The following is a 20569-nucleotide window of genomic DNA, read 5'->3' as shown; positions in this document are numbered from 1 at the left end:
AATACTCTATATGAACTCGACGTATTGCTCTTAAAAATTTAATAAAAGACTCTCTTTATTAAAAAAAAATGAACAGCTCGCTTGAGAGGAACCATTGTAGTAGACGGGATAGGGCATCGGAGTATAAAATCAAGTATGATGTACCAGCTAAAAGGCAGCTTGTAGATGCAGGTCGAGATATTGAAATGAATTTCTACATTGTCTTTTGCTCCATTATTTGTGAACATTCAGTTTTCTTTGTGGAAGATCCACTACAGGGATCTAACTTGCTATGATACTTTAAATTGACTGCAGACTGTCCATTCAGTTAGATCTGGATGGCTATGATCACCTATTACCTCATATAGAAGGTAATAAGGTAAAAATATATTTATAAAACTTTTAATTAGAAAATAAGATTGATAGAATAAAAAACCATCAGTTGGGTCTGACTACCTTTCATGATGTACCATTGCATGCATACATTGTGATAAATTAAATTCACACTTTTCCATAGCTTGCAGTGATGTATATTTAATGTGGCAGGTGACAATTTCAATGAAATGTAATTATTTAGTAAATAATATGCCAATACAAATGAAAATTCAGCAAAGTGCAACAGTTGCATATCAGATACTTCAATTTTTCCAAGAGGTTACGTTGGCACGCTTGTCATCGACAGAAACAATATGCATCTAACAGTTATCATGGAATGTATGTATCACTTGTCATCGACAAAAAAAAAATGTACAACAGAATTATTCTGGTGAAGCATACTGGAACCACATCCATGTGACTGAAAACCATTCTATATCAACATTCAGCAGCCATCAGATATGGCTGTATTGTTTTGTTATTTTGATAGAGCAAATACCACAAAATTTGACTGGTACGGTTGAATTATTTAACATAATATGCCAATACAAATGAAAATTCAGCAAAGTGCAACAGTTGCATATCAGATACTTGAATTTTCCAAGAGGTTGGCTCGCTTGGACAGCAGGATTATTGAAAAAATCCTTCAGTGCTAGCAGCAGAAATACCATACATATGCATTTCAGGTGCCCACAGTTTGCTTAGTCAGGGCAAGGTGTAGGGGCCTCCAAGAAAAGGTTTGCTGAAGTTCTGCAAATCTTTAGCAATAAGTAACACCTACCTCTTCTCAACGGCAGACCTGAGAAGTTCAGTCATGGGAAATGGGCAGTTTGCCACGAGGTGCTTGTAACCCTCGGTTGCCAAAACAGCCTCAAGATTTGCAGGAGAATCAACAATGAATTTGATGCATCTGGTCTTTAGCCTGCAGCAGCTGTGCTGCTCTGCGAGAGCCAAATTCGTGGCAACCATGCCCACGTTGATGCCACTGCAAAGCTTGTCTTCACACATGAGCTTAAGCCTGTCCAGTCCAAACCTATCGGCAGCTGAAAGAAGATGCTGTGCAATGGCCATCGACTCTTGACGCCCAATGTCGCTGCCATGCTGTTGAGCGAGCTCGGGGCATGTGTCGGTGTAGGTGAAATGGAGCATAGCCTTGAAGGCTGCTGGTTCGATGCCCTTGATATCGACGACACCCGAGCTGCTCTCTTTCATGGGCGGCCCAAAGAATTCGGCCATGAAGATGGGAGATCTAGCAGCGAGTATGATCTTGTGTGCCATGAAAGATTCACCTGAAACGAATAGTGTGATGTCAGCCCCCTTATGGCTTTGCAGTAGTTCACCAAGCTGTTGGTGCAAATCGGTGGACGGCAATTCAGCACTGGGGTGAACATTAGCTCCTGCTCCCTGCGGGCTTCTCCAAACACTGATTGCACATTCCACAGCCAAGTAATCATTTTTTAGATAACCCAATTTTAGTAGTTCCTCATGTGTTAGAAGCAAAATTGGTGGTCCTAACTCCTCTTGCTTCGTGTATCTGTAGGTGGCACGCTGATCTCCAAATGGTGGGAGAATTCCGGTCACATCAACTAACTGACATCGAAGAGTCGCCTTCACCCCATTCTCACACACTTTGCTACGTAGCCCAAGCCGAAATGCTATCCACTCTTTGCTCAAATCAGGATGAAATGGATGGTAACGGACTTCCCAGTCATATCCAGCCGCGTCAAATGTCCCATAGGAGATATACTCTGATTTATACAATGCCACAGATCTTAGGTACTCTTTGTTTGTTGAATATCTATCTATCTTCACCAGGTGAACTTTGTATTCTGTCTCAGTGAGGTCTTTCGAAAACTGCATGGTGGGCATCCAATGAAAATTGAGGATTACTTGGGCAGTTCAGCGAGGAGTATTTGCAATGTACAGATAGATATTCCCAACAGCTGGAGATGCCTATTTCAGTCTTTCAGATGATGTCAGCTCAAAGACAACACATGGTGGTGGTGCTACCTGAAAACAAAAATTAACGTCTGTTTTTATATATGGAAGCAATAAAACCAAGTAGTAGTAATGCCAATGATTTCAATAAACAAAAACAGAAGAGTTCATGATAGTATAACAAAACATTCATCCCTGCTGGCTCATCTCTGCCCCGGACCATTGGAACCAGCACAGATAGGCAACAAGGCATCACTACCAGTAGCAAAAATAAACTGGCATGGACATGGGACTTGGGATGTTTTGCAAATTAGTAATTTGAATTACAGTTTGTTTAACTTTTTTAAAACTTTTCTTAATGGAGACAAACTTTACACGTTAAATTGTGGCTTCTGATGAGATCTAAAATTTTCTAGTTGATTCTTTTGATTAGAAGTCGTCTAGATGCCCAAATAATTGACCAAGTTTCAGAAATGAGGATAGAGAAAAAAAAAACGCATTGTTATCAACAATCAGTGCTAGATGTGGTGGCAAGAAAACTTTACCGTGACACATGAGGTGGTTGGTTACAGACAAGCAAAGATGAATAATCTGTAGCATGTATAACATTGATATATCCGGATGTTACTGTTTAGATGGCCAAGACATTGTTGCTAGTTTCTACGGAATGCAGAAATGGTTAGAAAACATTTTTGTACAGGTAGTTTAAATATTTTATATCAAAAACATGAACTTAAAGGATCTTTACCTCCACAATTATCCTAAAAATGACAAGCTATGCAATTAAAAAATAAAAAAATGAATCGCCACATATGGCTTCAGGCGCAGGCCGCGTTGGCAGTTTGGGAAACCCTGTAACAAAGCATGCTTTGCACAGATTTCTCCATCTGATGCTAAATTGTACCGACCAGTTTGCCACTGTGTGGCATTTCACTGAACTGGTGGGCCAAAGTGCAGGGCGCCACTTTGATCCTAATACGGCATTCGCTGGAACGGAAATAGTGAAAGATCCCCCGTTGTGTTTGTGTCCAGAAGGAGGAGTCGTGCCGCCCTATAAGATCCCCCGTTGAGTATTACAGGTAAAGCTACTTAGCCAAAATGCTCCTACTCCTGTCTCCTAGTATTGGCTCATCACAATCCAAAGGATCGACATCAAAAGAGTTGGTGAGGATGGATAATGTACCTTCGGCTGCGAACGACCGCGAGACACGATGGCCGCACGGCGCAGGATGCTCGCCTGCCAGAGCTGACCTCGACGGCCTCAGCCACGGCGCCGCAGGCAGTATGGAGGAAGACTGGAAGGAGTGAGGGATCAGGGGATGCCGGGGCTGGGGCATATAACTGCAGAGGCTAAACAGTCTGCGAGGAATTAGCGCACGAGAAGAACGGATCTCTATTGACTATTGCTCTTTCTTCTGTTTCTTTTGTTTTTGTCCCATCCTCTTCATTTTTTACTCTTTGCGATCTAGAAACTGTTTTTTTTTACAACCACGCCGCAAAAGTTGACGCATTATGAATCATAAACTTATTTAACTTCATAAATGTAAATAATCTTCAAAGTAAATTTAGTCAAATTTAGGCCTCGTTCGGCGCGGCTCAACTTTAGCAGTGAAGTTGTTTTTTTCTTCAACTCCATAAACAGCTCCATCGGCGGAGTTGAAGTCGTTTGGGTAAACCGTTTGAAAGCATCTAGGCCCCCTAATTGGGTTTCGGTGATTAATGACAATACGTGATTACTATGACTAACGTGTGTTTTGCAGAGGCAATTAAATTAGGTCACGGTAATGGAGATCGATTGGGCAATTATGGTTGTCATGCCCCTACGATGGAAATCGTTTCGGTTTTCAAAGGATGGACGATAAGGTTAAGGATGGACTAGTTCTAAGTGTCGATTGGAGTTGGAGAGACACTTAGAGTAGTTTAGGACTTTGTTTTTCCTTTGGCCGTACTATTAAGGGGTATGAACGGGTAGCTTGACCTAGATGAGTCTAGTGAGTTAGGTATGGTGCACACTTGTTAAAATTAACACTAGGCAGCTCCAAATCAGCCCTTTGATCCAATGGAGCAAACTTTATTCACATATGATTGAGAGTTGGAAATGAATGGAGGGTCAAATACTGACCGGACGCTGGCTCCGGTGTGACCGGACGTTGGCTCAGGGTCCGGTCAATTCATTTGACCAAGGTGAAAGCGTCTGGAAGTGACCGGACGCTGAGAGGTCATGTGACCGGACGCTGAGGGCCAGCGTCCGGTCGACTCCAGTAAGGTCCTAGAGAGGGAGAATGCTGATCGGACGCGTTCGGTCAATGCTGACCGGACGCTGATCAGGTTCCGGCTACTGACCGGACGCTGCTCAGCATGTGACCGAACTCTAGGGGTCCAGCGTCCGGTCGACATCAGTAAGGTTCTAGTGAGGGGAAAACGTGACCGGACGCGTCCGGTCAGTGCTGACCGGACGCTAGCCAACGTCCGGTCAACACTTAACCACTGGAGTTCAGGGTGTACTGACCGGAGCGTCCGATCACCCCGCAGAGGCATATAATGGTTTGTTTTTCAGCCGGTGTTATAAATATTGTAACACCCCAGGTGTTTGTTACCAGTTGAGCTCAATCATGACATGTTAAGTGGTGATGGAGATGTTAGATCAAACATATGAAAATGAGACATCACTTAAACTTGGACCATACACCATTGCTTACATGTTGCCCTTTCCAAAAAGTATGCTTGAATAATGTTGGTTGTACTTCTTTCATATGTCTCACATCAATATCCATCTATATTGATCTATGGAAAAGTTTTGTGAAGTTTGGAATCAAGAAATCACATGAAATGACAAGTTATGTCCTTGCTTGAATTATTTTATAAAGTGAATGGAATTCTCGATCGTCAACCAAACCTTAAAACCTTGCCCAAATGACTCTAATTAAACTCTACAACAAAAGTTATGAAGGGTTCGTGTTGAGCAAAGGTGGAGAAAATATCCGAAAATAATGGAAACCCTAGATTCTATAGCAAAAATGACTTTGTGTTGACCGAGAAATAAAGTTGACTTCTGGACCAGATATGAGGTTTGACCAAAAATGAAAGTTGAATAAAAGTTTGATTATAACAAACTTTGTTAAAATACCAAGTCATGATTCGGTTTCAAAATGGATCACAACAAGGCTCAAAGTCTAATAGAAAAGCTGAAATCAACCCGACAGTGTTTGCAGTCCGGAATTCACCGACATCGACATTGACATCCCGCGTTCTCCAAATTTTGCTAAGCAACTTGAGTTGGTCCAAAAATAAAAGTTAAAGGTTATATTATGGAGAAGAGCATACAAAAAGTTACACTGAGATTGGCCGAGTTTTGACCTCCGAAGGCGAGTTCCCGTGACCGTTATCAACATGTTGACACTATCATATTGAGGCTTAATTACCCACTGTTACAGAGCTCAAATGATCAGGCACCTTAAATAAGAAACGTAGAGCAGGCTGTGTAGAGCAAACTTCGTTTTTGGCCCAATAGTTGATTCGGCCCAGATCTGGCCCAAAAGCGTGCCCCACGTCAGACACTCCGGCGCACGCCACCTGTTCGTTGAATTGCCTCTATGGGCGACGCGTGTCCGTGAGCGTGGCAGCCATGTGTGAGCTCGCCCCCGCCATCGCCGACGCGTGCACCCGTGCCCCTGCTTCTCCAAACCAAGCGCTCGAGCTTCTCCACACTCCCTCTCTCGCTCCTCCTCGCTCTACCTCGCTCCACTCCGCGCCTGTGAGTGCGTCCGCCATGGCCGGCGGGCCGAGCTCGCCGTCGCCGCCGTTCCCTGGCTTTCGAGCCCCCTCATGATCCACCGCGTGAACCAACAGCTTCGCCTCTTCCTCCTCTACGACCGGCGCACCACCGCGGAGCTGGAAACCACCAGAGCAGCCCGGCCGTCGGGACAGCTGCCGTCGCCGCTGCTGCTGCAGTGGCTGCACCGCCACAGACCACCTCGGGCCGAGCTGAGCATCCCTACGTGTGCGTGCGAGGCTCCTGGTGCTTCCCCACCATTCCCCCGCCACCGCCGGTCCTTCTCCGGCCGCCACCGGCCGATTCCCCGGCGTCCTCTATTTCAAGTTCGCGTGGAGGACCTCGGGCTTGAATTTGAGTAAAGGGGAGGGCCTAAATGCATAACCACTGACTCATTTGAATAGTGCTCCTGAGGACCTCTTCGCTGTAGTTTAATTAATGTTTTCTGCAGGCACCCCGATGCAAGATTTACATGTCTTTTTCTTTGATTTAGGCAGATTTAAATGATCCACTTTGAAAATTCATAGTAATTAGTAGAAAAATCGTAAAATCATAAATGAGGACTTTTTGGAATCTTTGTGAAATTCTCTATGCACTAGATCTATAATATGACATGTTTTAGTTTAAAGTTTTAGCTGTAAAAATGGATTTGTGCAGTTAGGGTTTGAATGCTAGTCTTACTTGTCTTTTTTATAACTGTAGTTGTTGTGCTCAAATAATTATGAAATTTTTGTGGAGTGCTACTAAGGTTATTATTGATGTCTGCTAAAAATTTCAATATTTTAGGTTTGATGGTTTAATAGTTATCAAAATAACAAATGCCATGTGTTGCTTTGCTTCTATTCTGAATAGGTCTGCATGTTTGAATTAATTGGATCAGTTAAGTTATGAATCATGACTTGATGACAATACATGAGTTGTAGTACTTTTCTTAAGATTTCCAAAAAGTTAAATATCATGATTTTTGGTTAAGTAGATCTTGAGTTATACTTGCTTAAATCTCTGTGGCTGTTTCTGCCCAAACCCAGACAGGGTTTCCTTGTTCTTACCGTGGGGCCTTCTTAATAGTAGAATTAGCTTGAGGTGTTTACAACAAAGTTGTTTAGAATTTTCTAATATTTCTAAAAAGTCTAGAACCACATTTATTGGATATGTATAACTCCATTTATAGCTGTTTAAAGTGGCATGTCAGTTTCTGTCTATGTTTTGGACAGAGATGCAATTATTGGATTAACTGACCCTTCTAACTGTAGAATCATCTTAATTTGAGAATAAGAAAGTTGTAGATAATTCATGTATCTAGCTGCTGTTAAAATTTGGTGGTATTTGGCCTTGTGGTTTGTGAGTTATGCCTGTGTTAAAGTTGTGTTTCAGAAATGGCTGCTCTCTGTCAATTGTGGACCTATTTCTGTAAATGGGTATATTTGACTTAGTTAACTTGAGAATCATGCTAAGATGATTAAAGATGAATTGTAGAAAAATTTCATAAGCTTTCCAGAATGTCTTGTTGCATGGCTATTGGATTTGTATAACTCTAGTTATGATCCAAACATGAAGCTGTTGTTTCTAGTCCAGAAATAGACATGCTAGTTGTGGTTGTTTACTCCATGTGTTGCTAAGTGTGGCTTATGCCCTTGTTGATGGTCAAGTTATGATACTTGTGACCTTGTTAAACTTGTGTCATGCTTGATGTGCTTGCTCTCTATAGTTAGTTGTGTGATGTTAGTTAAATAGCTATTGGTGTCTATGTCTTGCATAATCTTGTGTTTGTCTTGAATGCTTATGTGATGCATCTTGTGTTACCATTCATCACATTCATACACATGCATCTTGCATCTCATTTAGGTACGCTAGATGAACCACGTGAAGGATGTGATGTGGAGCCGAACTCAAAGATTGGGTTTGGTGGATCTATCCTGGAGATGGAAGGACTAAGCAAGTGCTAGGACCAGAGATGTCACCAAGACGGTGCAAGCTAACTGAACTGACTTGTGTCAGATCCCAAGCAAGCCCCGAAGCATATTAAGTCTCCCATGTTTTTACAAATCTCTTGAGTATCTCTTATTGTTGATGATGCATTAAGTATAGGAATTGGTTAGAACCAATTGTTGCATTATATATTCATCCTTGTCTAGATATCGTACTTGAATCCTATTTAAGTTCAGGAATGGGTTAAATGCTTAGCCATGCTTAGTGCGGTAGAAGTCAGGTGATTTCCTGTCACCTGCAAGCTTTAGGATGAGGTGGATCACGGTTGGCTATATTTGCTATCGTGGAAAAGAACCATGTTAATAATGAATTAAGACCAGGCGGAGTCTTGTGTAGGTTTGGACATAGTGACTCCGTCTGTGTCATTTAAGGACCGATACGCTGTACGTCCTTATGTCATGTTGAACGCAGCCTAACACTTAGCTGGCTGGATAAGTCATTCCGACCGTGAAGCCTAGTAGCTCAATTCAGGTCGGGGACGCGAGCAGGGGTCCGCAATCTGGATGGAAGTAAGGATGTGCGGAGAGCCATTGGCGTAAGCCCAAGGGTGGGTTAAGTCACCAAGCACTCATGGCAGAGTGGTTCTCTGATTTTGCGGCACTAATCGGACTCGCGACTCCTGAATTGTACCAAAGGTGACTTGTTTGAGACCCTGACGGGGGAAGCAAGGTTTGTGTTAGGAATACCCCTCCAGCTGGATAGGAATCGATTCGAATCGCCGTCTCTCCCGGATAGTGAGAACTTGACTGAGCAGCGGCAACGTAGATTCAATTAATTTAACGATATGGTTAAATGGACGATGATGATAATGTTGCCACGATTTATACCTGCTATGGTTATTAATGTTTGCATCTTAATCAAATGATTGCTTAGTACAAGTGCTAATATAGATGACAGGTTAATGGCTAAAAGTCACTGCTAGTTCAGGTTAAGAGTTGATCATTATTACTTATGCTTTTCCGCAAAAAGAAAGTGTCAGTCAGATCCACTAAATTAAGCTATGCATGATCCTTGGTGTCATTTGTTTTGGTTTTCGACGGGTAAGTCTGGCTGAGTACATTCGAGTACTCAGGGTTTATCCCACTATGTTGCAGGTGAAGTTCTCAGCCTGTTGAAGATGGTGGCTAACCGCCGGTGGGCTCGGTGATTCTATATTTACTTCTCATCTATATGCTTTTGTCTATGAATGTCGCTTATGCTAGCAATATATTTGGAACTTATATTAATGTAATCATTTGAAAGCTATATTGTTTTCACTAAGCGGTTTTAAAACCCAAACTTGTACTATTATTTGTGAACCTATTTGTAATATTATTTTTGCTCCAACTCTGCATATGTGATGTGTATTTGCTTAATCACGCGATCTTGGTTGTGATGTTGATTTACCGAGGTCTTTTGGGACACTCGGCGGACTACCGGGTTTATATAAGTAAAAGTATGCGCGTGTCGAAGTGTTAGCGGGGACAACCGTACTTGATCTTGTATAAATTGGGCGGCTCTGTTACAAATACAATCTCCACTCGTGTGTGGGGGTACTTTTGCTCATTCCAATAGCTGGGAAACACGTTTGAGAGTGCCAAGAAGAGCAAGGTCCTAGTGAGGTGATTGAGATTTGAGAATCCCAAAGAGAGCCCTCATTAGTGAGATCAAGAGTAGCAAAGTGTGCATCCACCCTTCTCATTAGGCTTGTTGTGGTCAAGTGAGAGTTTGTGCTTGTTACTCTTGGTGATCGCCATCACCTAGATGGCTTGGTAGTGATTGGGAGTTTGGTGTTCATCCGGCAGAGCTTGTGGGTGACCCAACTCAAGTTGTGAGCGGTTGTGGGTGATTCACCGCGACGGAGTGTCAAAAAATCAACCCGTAGAGAGCACTTGATCCTTGCGCAGATCAAGGAATAGCTACACCCTTGCGCGGGTGTTCCAATGAGGACTAGTGGGGAGTGGCGACTCTTCGATACCTTGGTAAAACATCACTGCGTTCCTTCTCCTCTCTTTACTTTAAGCATTTACTTTGAGCAATTTATTACTTGTCATTTACATTCCTAGAATTGCCATGCTAGAGTAGGATTGGAACTTAGGGTGCTAAACTTTTGTGCGTTAGATCAATAGAAACATTTTCTAGGCACAAAGGGTTAATTGGGCTAACCATAGGTTTTGATTATTGCAAAGAAATTTGTAATTAGCCCAATTCACCCCCTCTCTTGGGTATCTTGATCCTTTCAATTGGTATCAGAGCCTCATGCTCACGTATTTAGGCTTAACCGCCTAGAGCAAGATGTCTCACGGGGATGGACCTCCTCCTATCTTTGAGGGAGATGATTTTCCTTATTAGAAAATTCGCATAGAGACGTATCTAGAAGCTCTAGATGTCGGTATACTTAGAGATGCCTCACAAAGCTTCCCAAAACCTCGGGATGCTACTCACCTACAAGGCGATGAGGTGAATTATGAGAAGTGGAATGCAAAGGCTCGAAACACTATCTTTAGAGGCCTTTGCAAAGATGTGTTCAATCAGGTGAGGAACCACAAAGACGCCCATGCACTATAGTCGGACGTTTGTGTGCTCCATGAGAGAACTAAGAGTGAGCATGAGGAACGCTATCATCTTGTCATGAAAAAGCTCAACTCTTTTGAAATGCTTCCTAAAGAATGTGCTAATGAAATGTATTCATGTTTGAATGTTCTTGTAGAGGAAGTCAATGGGCTTGGACTCACTCAAATGCAACCATTCGATGTTGTAAGAAAGATCTTGAGTGTGCTCCCCATTGACAAATATGGGCATATTATGACCATGCTACATCAAGGTGATCTTTCCACCGCTACACCGACACAAATCTTGGGAAAGATCAATACTCATGAGATGTACATGCACATCACACCATAAGATGGCTTATCCTCTACCAAGAAGAAAGATAAGGACTTAGCATTCAAAGCTAGCCAAGAGAAGGGCAAAGCAAGACTTGAGTATGAGAGCTCAAGTGATGATGAAGTTGATGATGAAAGTCTTGCTCTCATGGTGAAAAAGACCGCCAAGATGCTAAAGAAGCTCAACAAGAGTGGCATCAAGTTTGATGACAAGAAGAAGAAGTTCTTCACTAGCTCTAGAAGGAAGCCAATCTTCAAGATGGATTGCTTCAATTATGGAGAACTTGGTCATCTAGCACACCAATGCACTAAGCCCAAGAAAGACAAGTTCAAGAACAAATACAAGGGCAAGAAAGATGACTCAAGTAATGAAGAAGAAGAAGAGAAGAAGAAGAAGAACAAGTCATACAAGAAGAGAGATGGCAAGAAGAGGGACTTCCACAAGAAGAAGAAGAGTGGAAAGGCATACATTGTCGGTGATTGGCTCACGGACATTGATTCATCTAGTGCCTCATCTGATGATGATAGTGACAACGAGAAGGTGGTCACAATTGTTATCAACTCTTCATCATCTTCATCGCCACCACCGCCATCATCCTCTACACACCTATGCCTTATGGCCAAGGGTGACCGCAAGGTATCTAACAATGATGATAGTAGTGATGATGAGCATGCTAGTGATGATGATAGCGATAGTGATGATGATGAATATGAATCACCTTCTTATGATGATCTTGCTAGATTGCTAAAACAATACACTAAGATCATTATAAAAACTAGAGCTAAAAATGAAAAGTTAGAAGCTAAAAATGACTCTCTTTTAGCCAAATGTGATATAGCGGAAAAGGCTAGTGTTGAGCTTAAAGAAGCAAATGATGCTATATCATCCAAACTCAAGAAGCTCAAATCTTCTAAGAAAGAGCTTAAAGAAAAACATGATAAACTTGAGAGGACACATAATGAGCTCATCACTAGCCACAACAAGCTCAGAGAAGAATATACTACTCTTAAGGTTAATCATGATAATCTTGTTATTGCTCAAGAATTCTTATCCAATGAGCCACATGATGCTACTAATGATGTTGTTAAGATTGATATAGCTACATCATGTGATGACTTGATTATTGAGAGCATTGAGCAAAGTTCTAGTAGCAAGGGCAAGCAAGTGGTTGAAGCCTATGATTATGATGAGTTTGTCAAGCTCAAGAATGATAATGAAAAGCTCAAGAAAGATCTTGAAGAACTCAAAACCACCAAGGCTATTGTGCTAGAAACTATTGTTCATGATGATGGTTTGATCCTTGAGAATGAGAAGCTCAAAGATGAGAACAAGAAGCTCAAGGAAGAGAAAAACAATGATGCTCTCAAGAAAGAAAACAAGAAGCTCAAGTTGAAGAAAGAGCATCTTAGGATTAGATTGAGCAAGTTCACTAGAGGCAAGCATCTTCAAAGTGAGCTACTAATGAACACCGTCATGAAGATGGATAGAAGTGGCATTGGGTACTTGGCAAATCAAGAGAAGAAGGATCAAGCTCAACAACAACATAAGTCTAAGCCAAAGCCAAAGAGATGTTTTGAGTGTGGACAAGAAGGCCACTTTGCTCATGAGTGCCAAACTCCACCACCACAACCCTTGCCCAAGCATGCTAGACCTTTTGCCTTCAATGCTCACTACATGCTTAGAAAGGATTCTAGTGGAAAGATGAAAGTCATGTTCTTAGGTCCTCCCAACAAGAATAGGCCTAAGAAAATTTAGGTTGCAAAGTCACTTGTTGAGAAGGAGAAGGGCCCTCAACAAGTTTGGGTTTCTAAAGCTTGATCTCTTGTGTGTAGGTGAACTACAAGACCGGTGGAAGTCATTGGGTTATTGATAGTGGTTGCACACAACATATGACCGGTGATCCTCGTATGTTCACCTCACTAGATGAAGAAGTAGATGGACAAGAAAGAATCACTTTTAGAGATAACTCAAAGGGCAAGGTCAAAGGATTGGGCAAAGTGGCTATATCAAATGATCATTCCATCTCCAATGTGCTAAATGTTGCTTCATTGAGTTTCAACTTGCTATCTGTTGGACAATTGTGTGATCTTGGCTTCCAATGCTTGTTTACCAAGAAGGATGTTGTTGTATCCAAGAAGGATGATGATCATGTGATATTCAAAGGATTTAGATACAACAACCTATATCTAGTGGACTTCACCTCCAAAGATGCAAACTTGAAGACATGCCTATTCACCAAAACAACACTTGGGTGGCTATGGCATAGAAGACTTGCTCATGTTGGGATGAGCTCACTCAAGAAGCTAATGAAGAATGATTTGGTGAGAGGGTTGAAGGATGTGAAGTTTGAGAAGGACAAGCTTTGTAGTGCATGTCAAGCCGGCAAGCAAGTTACAAATACCCATCCAATAAAAGCTTTCATGTCAACCGCAAAAGTGCTAGAACTCTTTCATATGGATTTATTTGGACCAACAACATACAAGAGTTTGGGAGAAAATCTTTATTGTCTTGTGATTGTTGATGACTATTCAAGGTATACATGGGTATTCTTCCTTCATGATAAATCCAAAGTTGCATCTTGCTTCAAGAAGTTTGCCAAGAGAGCACAAAATGAATTTGAAGTGAAGCTTAAGAAGATAAGAAGTGACAATGGGAAGGAATTTGACAACACAAACATAGAAGCCTATTGTGATAAAGTTGGGATCAAGCATGAGGTCTCCGCAACATATACTCCTCAACAAAATGGTGTAGTTGAGAGGAAGAACCGGACATTGATCACTCTTGCAAGAACAATGCTTGATGAGTACAACACCCCCGACGCTCTATGGGCAGAAGCTATCAACACCGCATGTTATGCATCAAACCGCCTATTCCTTCAAAAGTTCCTTGGCAAGACATCTTATGAGTTGCTCAATGAAAAGAAGCCGGACGTCTCCTTCTTTAGGGTGTTTGGTTGCAAATGCTACATCTATAAGAAGCGGCAACACCTAGGGAAGTTTCAAAGACATTGTGATATTGGTTTTCTTATTGGTTACTCATCAAAGTCCAAAGCATATAGAGTATTTAATCATACCACCGGCTTGGTTGAAGAAACATATGATGTGGAATTTGATGAATCTAACGGCTCCCAAGGAGCACATGAGAATCTTGATGATGTAGGTGATGAACCATTGAGGGAGGCTATGAAGAACATTCTGGTTGGAGACATCAAGCCTAAAGATGATGAAGATGATGTACAAGTGATTGATCCACCTTCTTCATCAAGTGTGCCACAAGATGGTGAAAAAGATGGGAGAGTAGAAAATGAAGATACTCATGTCTCCCATGAATAAATGGTGGTACAAGCACAAGATGTTGATGCTCCACAACCTTCCCCTCAAGTGGTCAATAGAAGAAATACACCTCTACTACAAGATCTCATCATAGGGAGTCCATCAAAGGATGTAATGACTTGATCATAAAAAGTTGCTTCATTTATTGCTCATCACTCTTTTGTCTCTTGCTTTGAGCCTACTAAGGGAAAAGAAGCTCTTCAACATCCGGATTGGATAAATGCAATGCATGAAGAGTTGAACAACTTCACCCGCAATGAAGTTTGGACTCTTAAAGAGTGGCCAAAAGGTGCAAGAGTCATTGGAATAAAGTGGGTGTTCCAAAACAAGCAAGATGATCAAGGCGTTGTTGTGAGGAACAAGGCAAGACTAGTGGCAAAGGAGTTCTCTCAAGTTGAAGGTTTAGATTTTGGAGAGACCTTTGCACCGGTTGCAAGATTAGAAGCCATCTGTATCCTCCTTGCATATGCATCACATCATGAAATAAAACTTTATCAAATGGATGTGAAAAGTGTATTTTTAAATGGCTTTATTAATGAACTAGTCTATGTTGATCAACCTCCTGGGTTTGAAGACCCTAGATATCCTCATCATGTTTATAGGTTGTCCAAGGCATTATATGGGCTTAAGCAAACCCCAAGAGCTTGGTATGAGCGCCTTCGGGACTTCCTCATTGAGAAGGGCTTTACCATCGGGAAGGTCGACACCACACTATTCACCAAGAAGATTGATGGGCATATCTTCATTTGTCAAGTGTATGTTGATGATATCATCTTTGGATCATCAAATGAAGATTTTTGCAAAGAGTTTGGTGAATTGATGTCGAAGGAGTTCGAGAAGTCAATGATTGGAGAGCTTACATTCTTTCTTGGTTTTCAAGTCAAGCAAATGAGAGAAGGGATTTTCATCTCTCAAGAGAAATATACTAATGATCTTCTCAAGAGATTCAAAATGGATGAATGTAAGCCAATCAAGACACCAATGCCAACTAATGGACATCTCGACCTAGATGAGGGAGGTAACCCGGTTGATTAAAACTCTCTACCGCTCTATGATTGGTAGCTTATTATATTTGACCGTATCTAGGCCCGGCATCATGTTTAGTGTGTGTATGTGTGCTAGATTTCAAGCTAATCCTAAGGAAACTCATTTAATTGCCATAAAAAGAATCCTTAGGTATCTTAAGCACACACCAAGCATTGGCCTTTGGTATCCCAAAGGAGCTATATTTGAATTAGTTGGCTATTCCGATTTGGATTATGCCAGTTGCAAAGTTGATAGAAAAAGCACATCCAGAGGGTGCCATTTGCTTGGTAGATCACTTGTGTCTTGGTCCTCCAAGAAACAAAATAGTGTGGCTTTGTCTACCGCCGAAGCGGAATGCATTACCGTGGGTGCTTGTTGTGCACAAATACTTTACATGAAACAAACTTTGCTAGACTATGGTGTAATTCTAGATAAAGTACCTCTTTTGTGCAACAATGAAAGTGCGGTAAAACTTGCAAATAATCTGGTTCAACACTCTCGCACCAAGCACATAGATATCCGCCATCACTTTCTTAGAGATCATGTTGCTAAAAATGATATATCACTAGAAGGTGTAAGGACCGATGATCAATTAGCGGATATCTTCACTAAACCGCTAGATGATGCAACATTTTGTAGATTGCGGAATGAGCTCAATGTGCTTGATTTTAGTAACTTCACTGAAAAATGAGCTTGTGTTGTCCCTTGCATTGCATTGTAATATACAACATGTTTAATGTTTTGTAATGCATATAGGGCTTGTCTAACATGGTTAAGATAACCACCGAAAAGCGTGTGAAGAAGCTTAACCTTGGATCAAACTTGACAAGCAACTAGATTTACTTACAAGTATTGCATTGCATATGCATGAATGTTATTTTGTCGTTTGTCTTCAAATTGACCTCTTATTGCCTATTTTCTTAAAAAGAATTATAGCCTACGGCAAAATATTTTGAAAAACTTGAGGGTTTGAGAGAGGTCACTCACATCAGTCCCAATTGGTGTTTATTTGGATCTTATTCAAGTTGGGACTTGATTGGGAACAGGCAGTACGAAGAACTTTGAAGATTTGCTGAAGAAAGAGTGACCGGACGCTGCACCGAACTCTAGAGTCCAGCGTCCGGTCAGTTCACAGGAGGTGAACTTGCTACGAAGGAGTGACCGGACTCTGGCTTTCAGCGTCCGGTCGTGTGGAGAAGACGAAGGATGTATTGACCGGACTCTGGCTGCGTCCGGTCGGTGTCCACCGGACGCGTCCGGTCACGATTCTAGAGGAATTGGACCTCTCTCGAATCGACCGAACGCTGGGTGGCAGCGTACGGTCGCTGCCACCGGAGCGTCCGGTCAATAGGAATCATGCGGTTTCAGAACCCTTTCTCCGTTTCCTATTCTATCCCACGCGGGATCCCTTTATAAGCGTCGCCGTGACCCTTGCCCTACGTCCACGCGCCGTAGCCATGCCCTAGTCGCCGTGCCTTGTCCCCGCGCTCATCCACCGCCTCCAGAGCCGCTCCACGCTCTACGCGCCGCCGCACGCCCTATGCCACTGTAGCGCCTCCCCGCGTCGTGCCCTAGCCGCCTCCCACGCTAGCGCCGCCGCTCTGCGCCTCCCCGCGCTCCCGCGCCGCCACACGCCGCGAGCCCGAGTAGCTCCCCGCACCCGCCGCGCCGTACAGCGCCGCCTCCCACGCCAGCATCGCCGCTCTGCGCCTCCCTGTGCCACCCACGCCGCCGTGCCCTGCCGTGCTCGGTTCCAGCACCACCCTAGCGTGCTCTAGTGGCCTCGCAACCCTAGTTTCATTGCTTGACTGATTCCACGATCGATCCTCGTTGACCAGCGAACCCTAACCCTAGCCGATTCGGTGGTTCCCCACGTGTCGCTTCTCTTCTTGGGTCACCGATTCATCAGGTAGCAAGCCTCCGTTTCAATTTTGTACCTAAATTGCTTGCTTTCTTAGGATTTCGTATCTCTAGATGCATAATTTAAATTATTTGTATATTCTATCTATTCCATCGTATAGCGAGTCAGTTTTGTTGAGGTGTCAGTGGCAGTTGTCAGTTAACTCGGGGCCAAGCTTGCGAGTATGGAACGAGGCCAAGCCTCGAAAGTGATAGTTGATCTTTGTCAGCGGCAGTTGATTCTTCTCAGATCCATCAGATGGCTCGTACGAAGAATGTCGGAGGTGGTCCCGGTGACGAGGATTCGAGGCCCCCACCTCGCTAGCCTGCAGATCCAAAAGGCAAGGCGACAAAGAAGTTGGCAGTAAGGAAGCGCAAGTATCCAGATGCGGAGACAACGAGAGCCGCCGTAGTTGCAGAAGCCGCAGAGCGTACCGAGAGAGGAGGTGCTCGCAGTGGAGTCCGGATTGCTGATCAGCTTTCACCAGAAGCGCGGGCTTCACTTGAGCAAGTTGAGCACCTTCATGGTGGTCTAGCTGGGACTCTCATGATTAGAGGACGACATGTTGCCATTGATGAGGTTTAGCCTCAGGGGGAGTCACAGCAGCAGCCACATGCACAGCCAGGACAGCAGACTCAGGAGGGTGAGCAGGCCGAGGAGACAGAGACAACACCTCAGCCACAGTTATGCCGCTCTAGTCATACCCGTGCTCCAGTCACGCCGAGGCTAGACACTCAGCGGAGGGGTTCTCGTCCACCGCCTAGACCACAGGGTCCGCCTCCAATGACCCATCTTGACCTAAGGGCCACCACAGCCAAGCAGGTGCAGCAACTGAGGTTCGTGAACTTTGAGGTGTGGTTTCCACCCAGGAGGGATGAGAGAGCATCAGAGGGATTCTATACACCCTTGTAGGAGGATTTCTATAATACCTATCTCAACAGTGGAGCAGTTTTCAGATCACAGAGGATGTGCAACATAGAGTCTATAGTAGCAGCAGCTGGAGAGCACATTCGTCCGTATCTATCCTATTTATCAGGGCTAACAGATCTTATTAGATGGATAGGGCTGTATGTTCCATCTTGGGTTCGATAGTTCTATGCCTCACTCTAGATTGACCCGCAGCACAGGTTTATACACTTTGCATTCGGAGGCAGAGACTACCGGCTAACGAGCACTAGGGTCAAGGAGATACTCAGGCTTCAGGAGTAGCCTGTCAGGTTACATGAGGTTTGCTATAGACAGACAGCGCCTCCTAGACACCCTCATGGTGGTATGGTGCCCCCTACGAACTTGGTTCGTTGCTGTTTCACAGAGCCCTTTGGCGAGGGGTCGAGGAGGAACCCCAGTGATCTCACTCCCACTGCTCACATGATTGAGGCTATCATGAGGAAGACATTACTTCCAAGGATGGGATATAGAGAGGGATTGACTCATATATAGCTATGGCTTCTCAACTCTCTGATGCAGCAGACAATTTTTTATATTTGGGATCTTCTTCTGTCAGAGATGGAAGACACTATAGCTAAGGGCTTCAGAGGTCACATGCAGCTACCCTATGCTCACTGGATCACATTCCTTATCCACAGAGCAGTTATAGTTAGTCCGCCTGAGATGCTAGCTGAGTACAGTGGTGCCACTACAGAGTTTCCTGCTTATAACCTGACTCAGATAATCCGCCATAGTACACCACAGGCACCTAGCCAGCCGTGTCATCGCCTAGAGGTGCCAGAGACTGCAGCCCAGCAAAATGATATTATCAGGGGTATTGCAGCTACAGAGGAGGAGCAGCTTGCTCAGTAGGAGGGGATGGTCATGAGCCAGCCTAGTGATAGTTCTGATGATGACTACTAGCCCACTCCTCAGATGCCTCCACGACGAAACGATGCTAAGGCCAGTAGCTCCAGTTCAGCGCCACCTGCCCTGCAGATAGACCCCATTCTTCTGGCTATACTTGAGCGGATGAGGCAGGACCAAGCACAACAGGCTCAGGAGACAACTGCTACATTTGCTCAGTTCTAGACTCGGCAGGACGAGTTTCAGCGAAAGCAGCTAGCTATTCAGCAGCAGACGTAGGCTCTACAGCAGCAGCAGTAGGCCATGCATCAGCAGTAGATCCTCATGCAGCAGCAGCTTCTCAGATTCATGCAGCATGTAGTGACAACGATTGGGGCCCCACCGCCACAGGCTTCGCCCTAGCTTGGTCAGCCTACCACCACTTCGATGACTCCAGCATTACAGCCTAGTGGGCTTCAGAGTCAGGAATAGCCACCAGCATAGTATGCTTCACCTACAGAGCAGGTGTCCTAGTGGTTTGCTTCGCTAGTGATAGCCACACAGTTCACACCTCTTCAGACGGGTTTCACACCGGCACAGACGTTGTCGTTGCTAGTGTTAGACACTTCAGTCTCTAGGAGTCTTGGAGCGACCTTCAGCGAGTTGACAGGGTAGCCCACTCCTCCATATCTACATGTTCTAGGTCCTTCCACGGCTGCACCTATCACAACAACTACAGAGACGCTCCCCTCCTCAGTGGCATCATCAGAGCCGGCTGCTTTAGTTATACCAGCACAGCCTACAGCAGCATCAGTTCCTGATCCGATCCAGATTGCTTCAGCATCACTTCTATCTACAGAGGGTCAGACAGCTCAGAGCTCAGGATCAGATGATGATGACACCCAGTTCCACCTCGCTCCTCGTACCTCAGCGCCCGGCTCGTCCGCTGCAGCCCCACCGACCCTTAGGTTTTGGTGTTTGACACCAAAGGGGGAGAGGGTTCGAGTATGTTAGCCTTAGAGGGAGCGACATATCTAGGAGGAGCTTAGTTATTATATTAGCTTATCTATTACATTTGGAGTTTTTATGTGTGTGATACATTATGTATTCATGTTTACTACTATATTTATGTGACAGTAATATCTACGTGATCGTGGTATATGACATGTGTGCTCTCTACTTTGAATTATTTATATGTCATATCACTTGTACTATGCTCATTTGCCTTTGCTTCCACGTTTTACTTCGATGCAAATGAGCTTTATTACTTGTACTCATGCTTATTTTATATCTTTTGAGTACATCATGTTGGCTTGGGTCATATAAGCTTGCCTAACACTTTTGTTCTTATTGCCAAAAGCTTATATGAACCAAGCATGTTAAAAACCTCATCTCTTTCACATACTCGAGGTAATATTGTCATCAATCACCAAAAAGGGGGAGATTGAAAGCATCTAGGCCCCTAGTTGGGTTTCGGTGATTAATGACAATATGTGATTACTGTGACTAACGTGTGTTTTGCAGAGGCAATTAAGTTAGGTCATGGTAATGGAGATCGATTGGGCAATTATGGTTGTCATGCCCCTACGATGAAAATCATTTCGGTTTTCAAAGGATGGA

General features: G+C 43.7%; 1 protein-coding gene across 1 annotated transcript; it reads right to left on the bottom strand.

Annotated features, from left to right (window-relative positions):
- Nucleotides 1-772: 772 nt before the first annotated feature.
- On the bottom strand, nt 773-3622 carry LOC136521290 (BTB/POZ and MATH domain-containing protein 1-like). The gene is made up of 2 exons (XM_066514999.1): nt 3476-3622; nt 773-2364 (listed from the first exon to the last, which is right to left on the bottom strand). The coding sequence occupies exon 2, from the start codon at nt 2221-2223 to the stop codon at nt 1132-1134; it is 1092 nt and encodes a 363-aa protein (XP_066371096.1). The 5' UTR covers nt 2224-2364; nt 3476-3622; the 3' UTR covers nt 773-1131.
- Nucleotides 3623-20569: the final 16947 nt, after the last annotated feature.

The sequence above is a fragment of the Miscanthus floridulus genome, chromosome 18, assembly GCF_019320115.1.
Source record: "Miscanthus floridulus cultivar M001 chromosome 18, ASM1932011v1, whole genome shotgun sequence".
In the NCBI taxonomy this organism is placed as follows: Eukaryota; Viridiplantae; Streptophyta; class Magnoliopsida; order Poales; family Poaceae; genus Miscanthus; species Miscanthus floridulus.
Note: the sequence above shows the minus strand (reverse complement) of the source record. Positions and strands in the feature narration are given on the sequence as shown.

Bases quoted from the DNA above. Each gene is read 5' to 3' on its own strand.
- LOC136521290 (XM_066514999.1), bottom strand. From the start codon at position 2,223: ATGCCCACCATGCAGTTTTCGAAAGACCTCACTGAGACAGAATACAAA.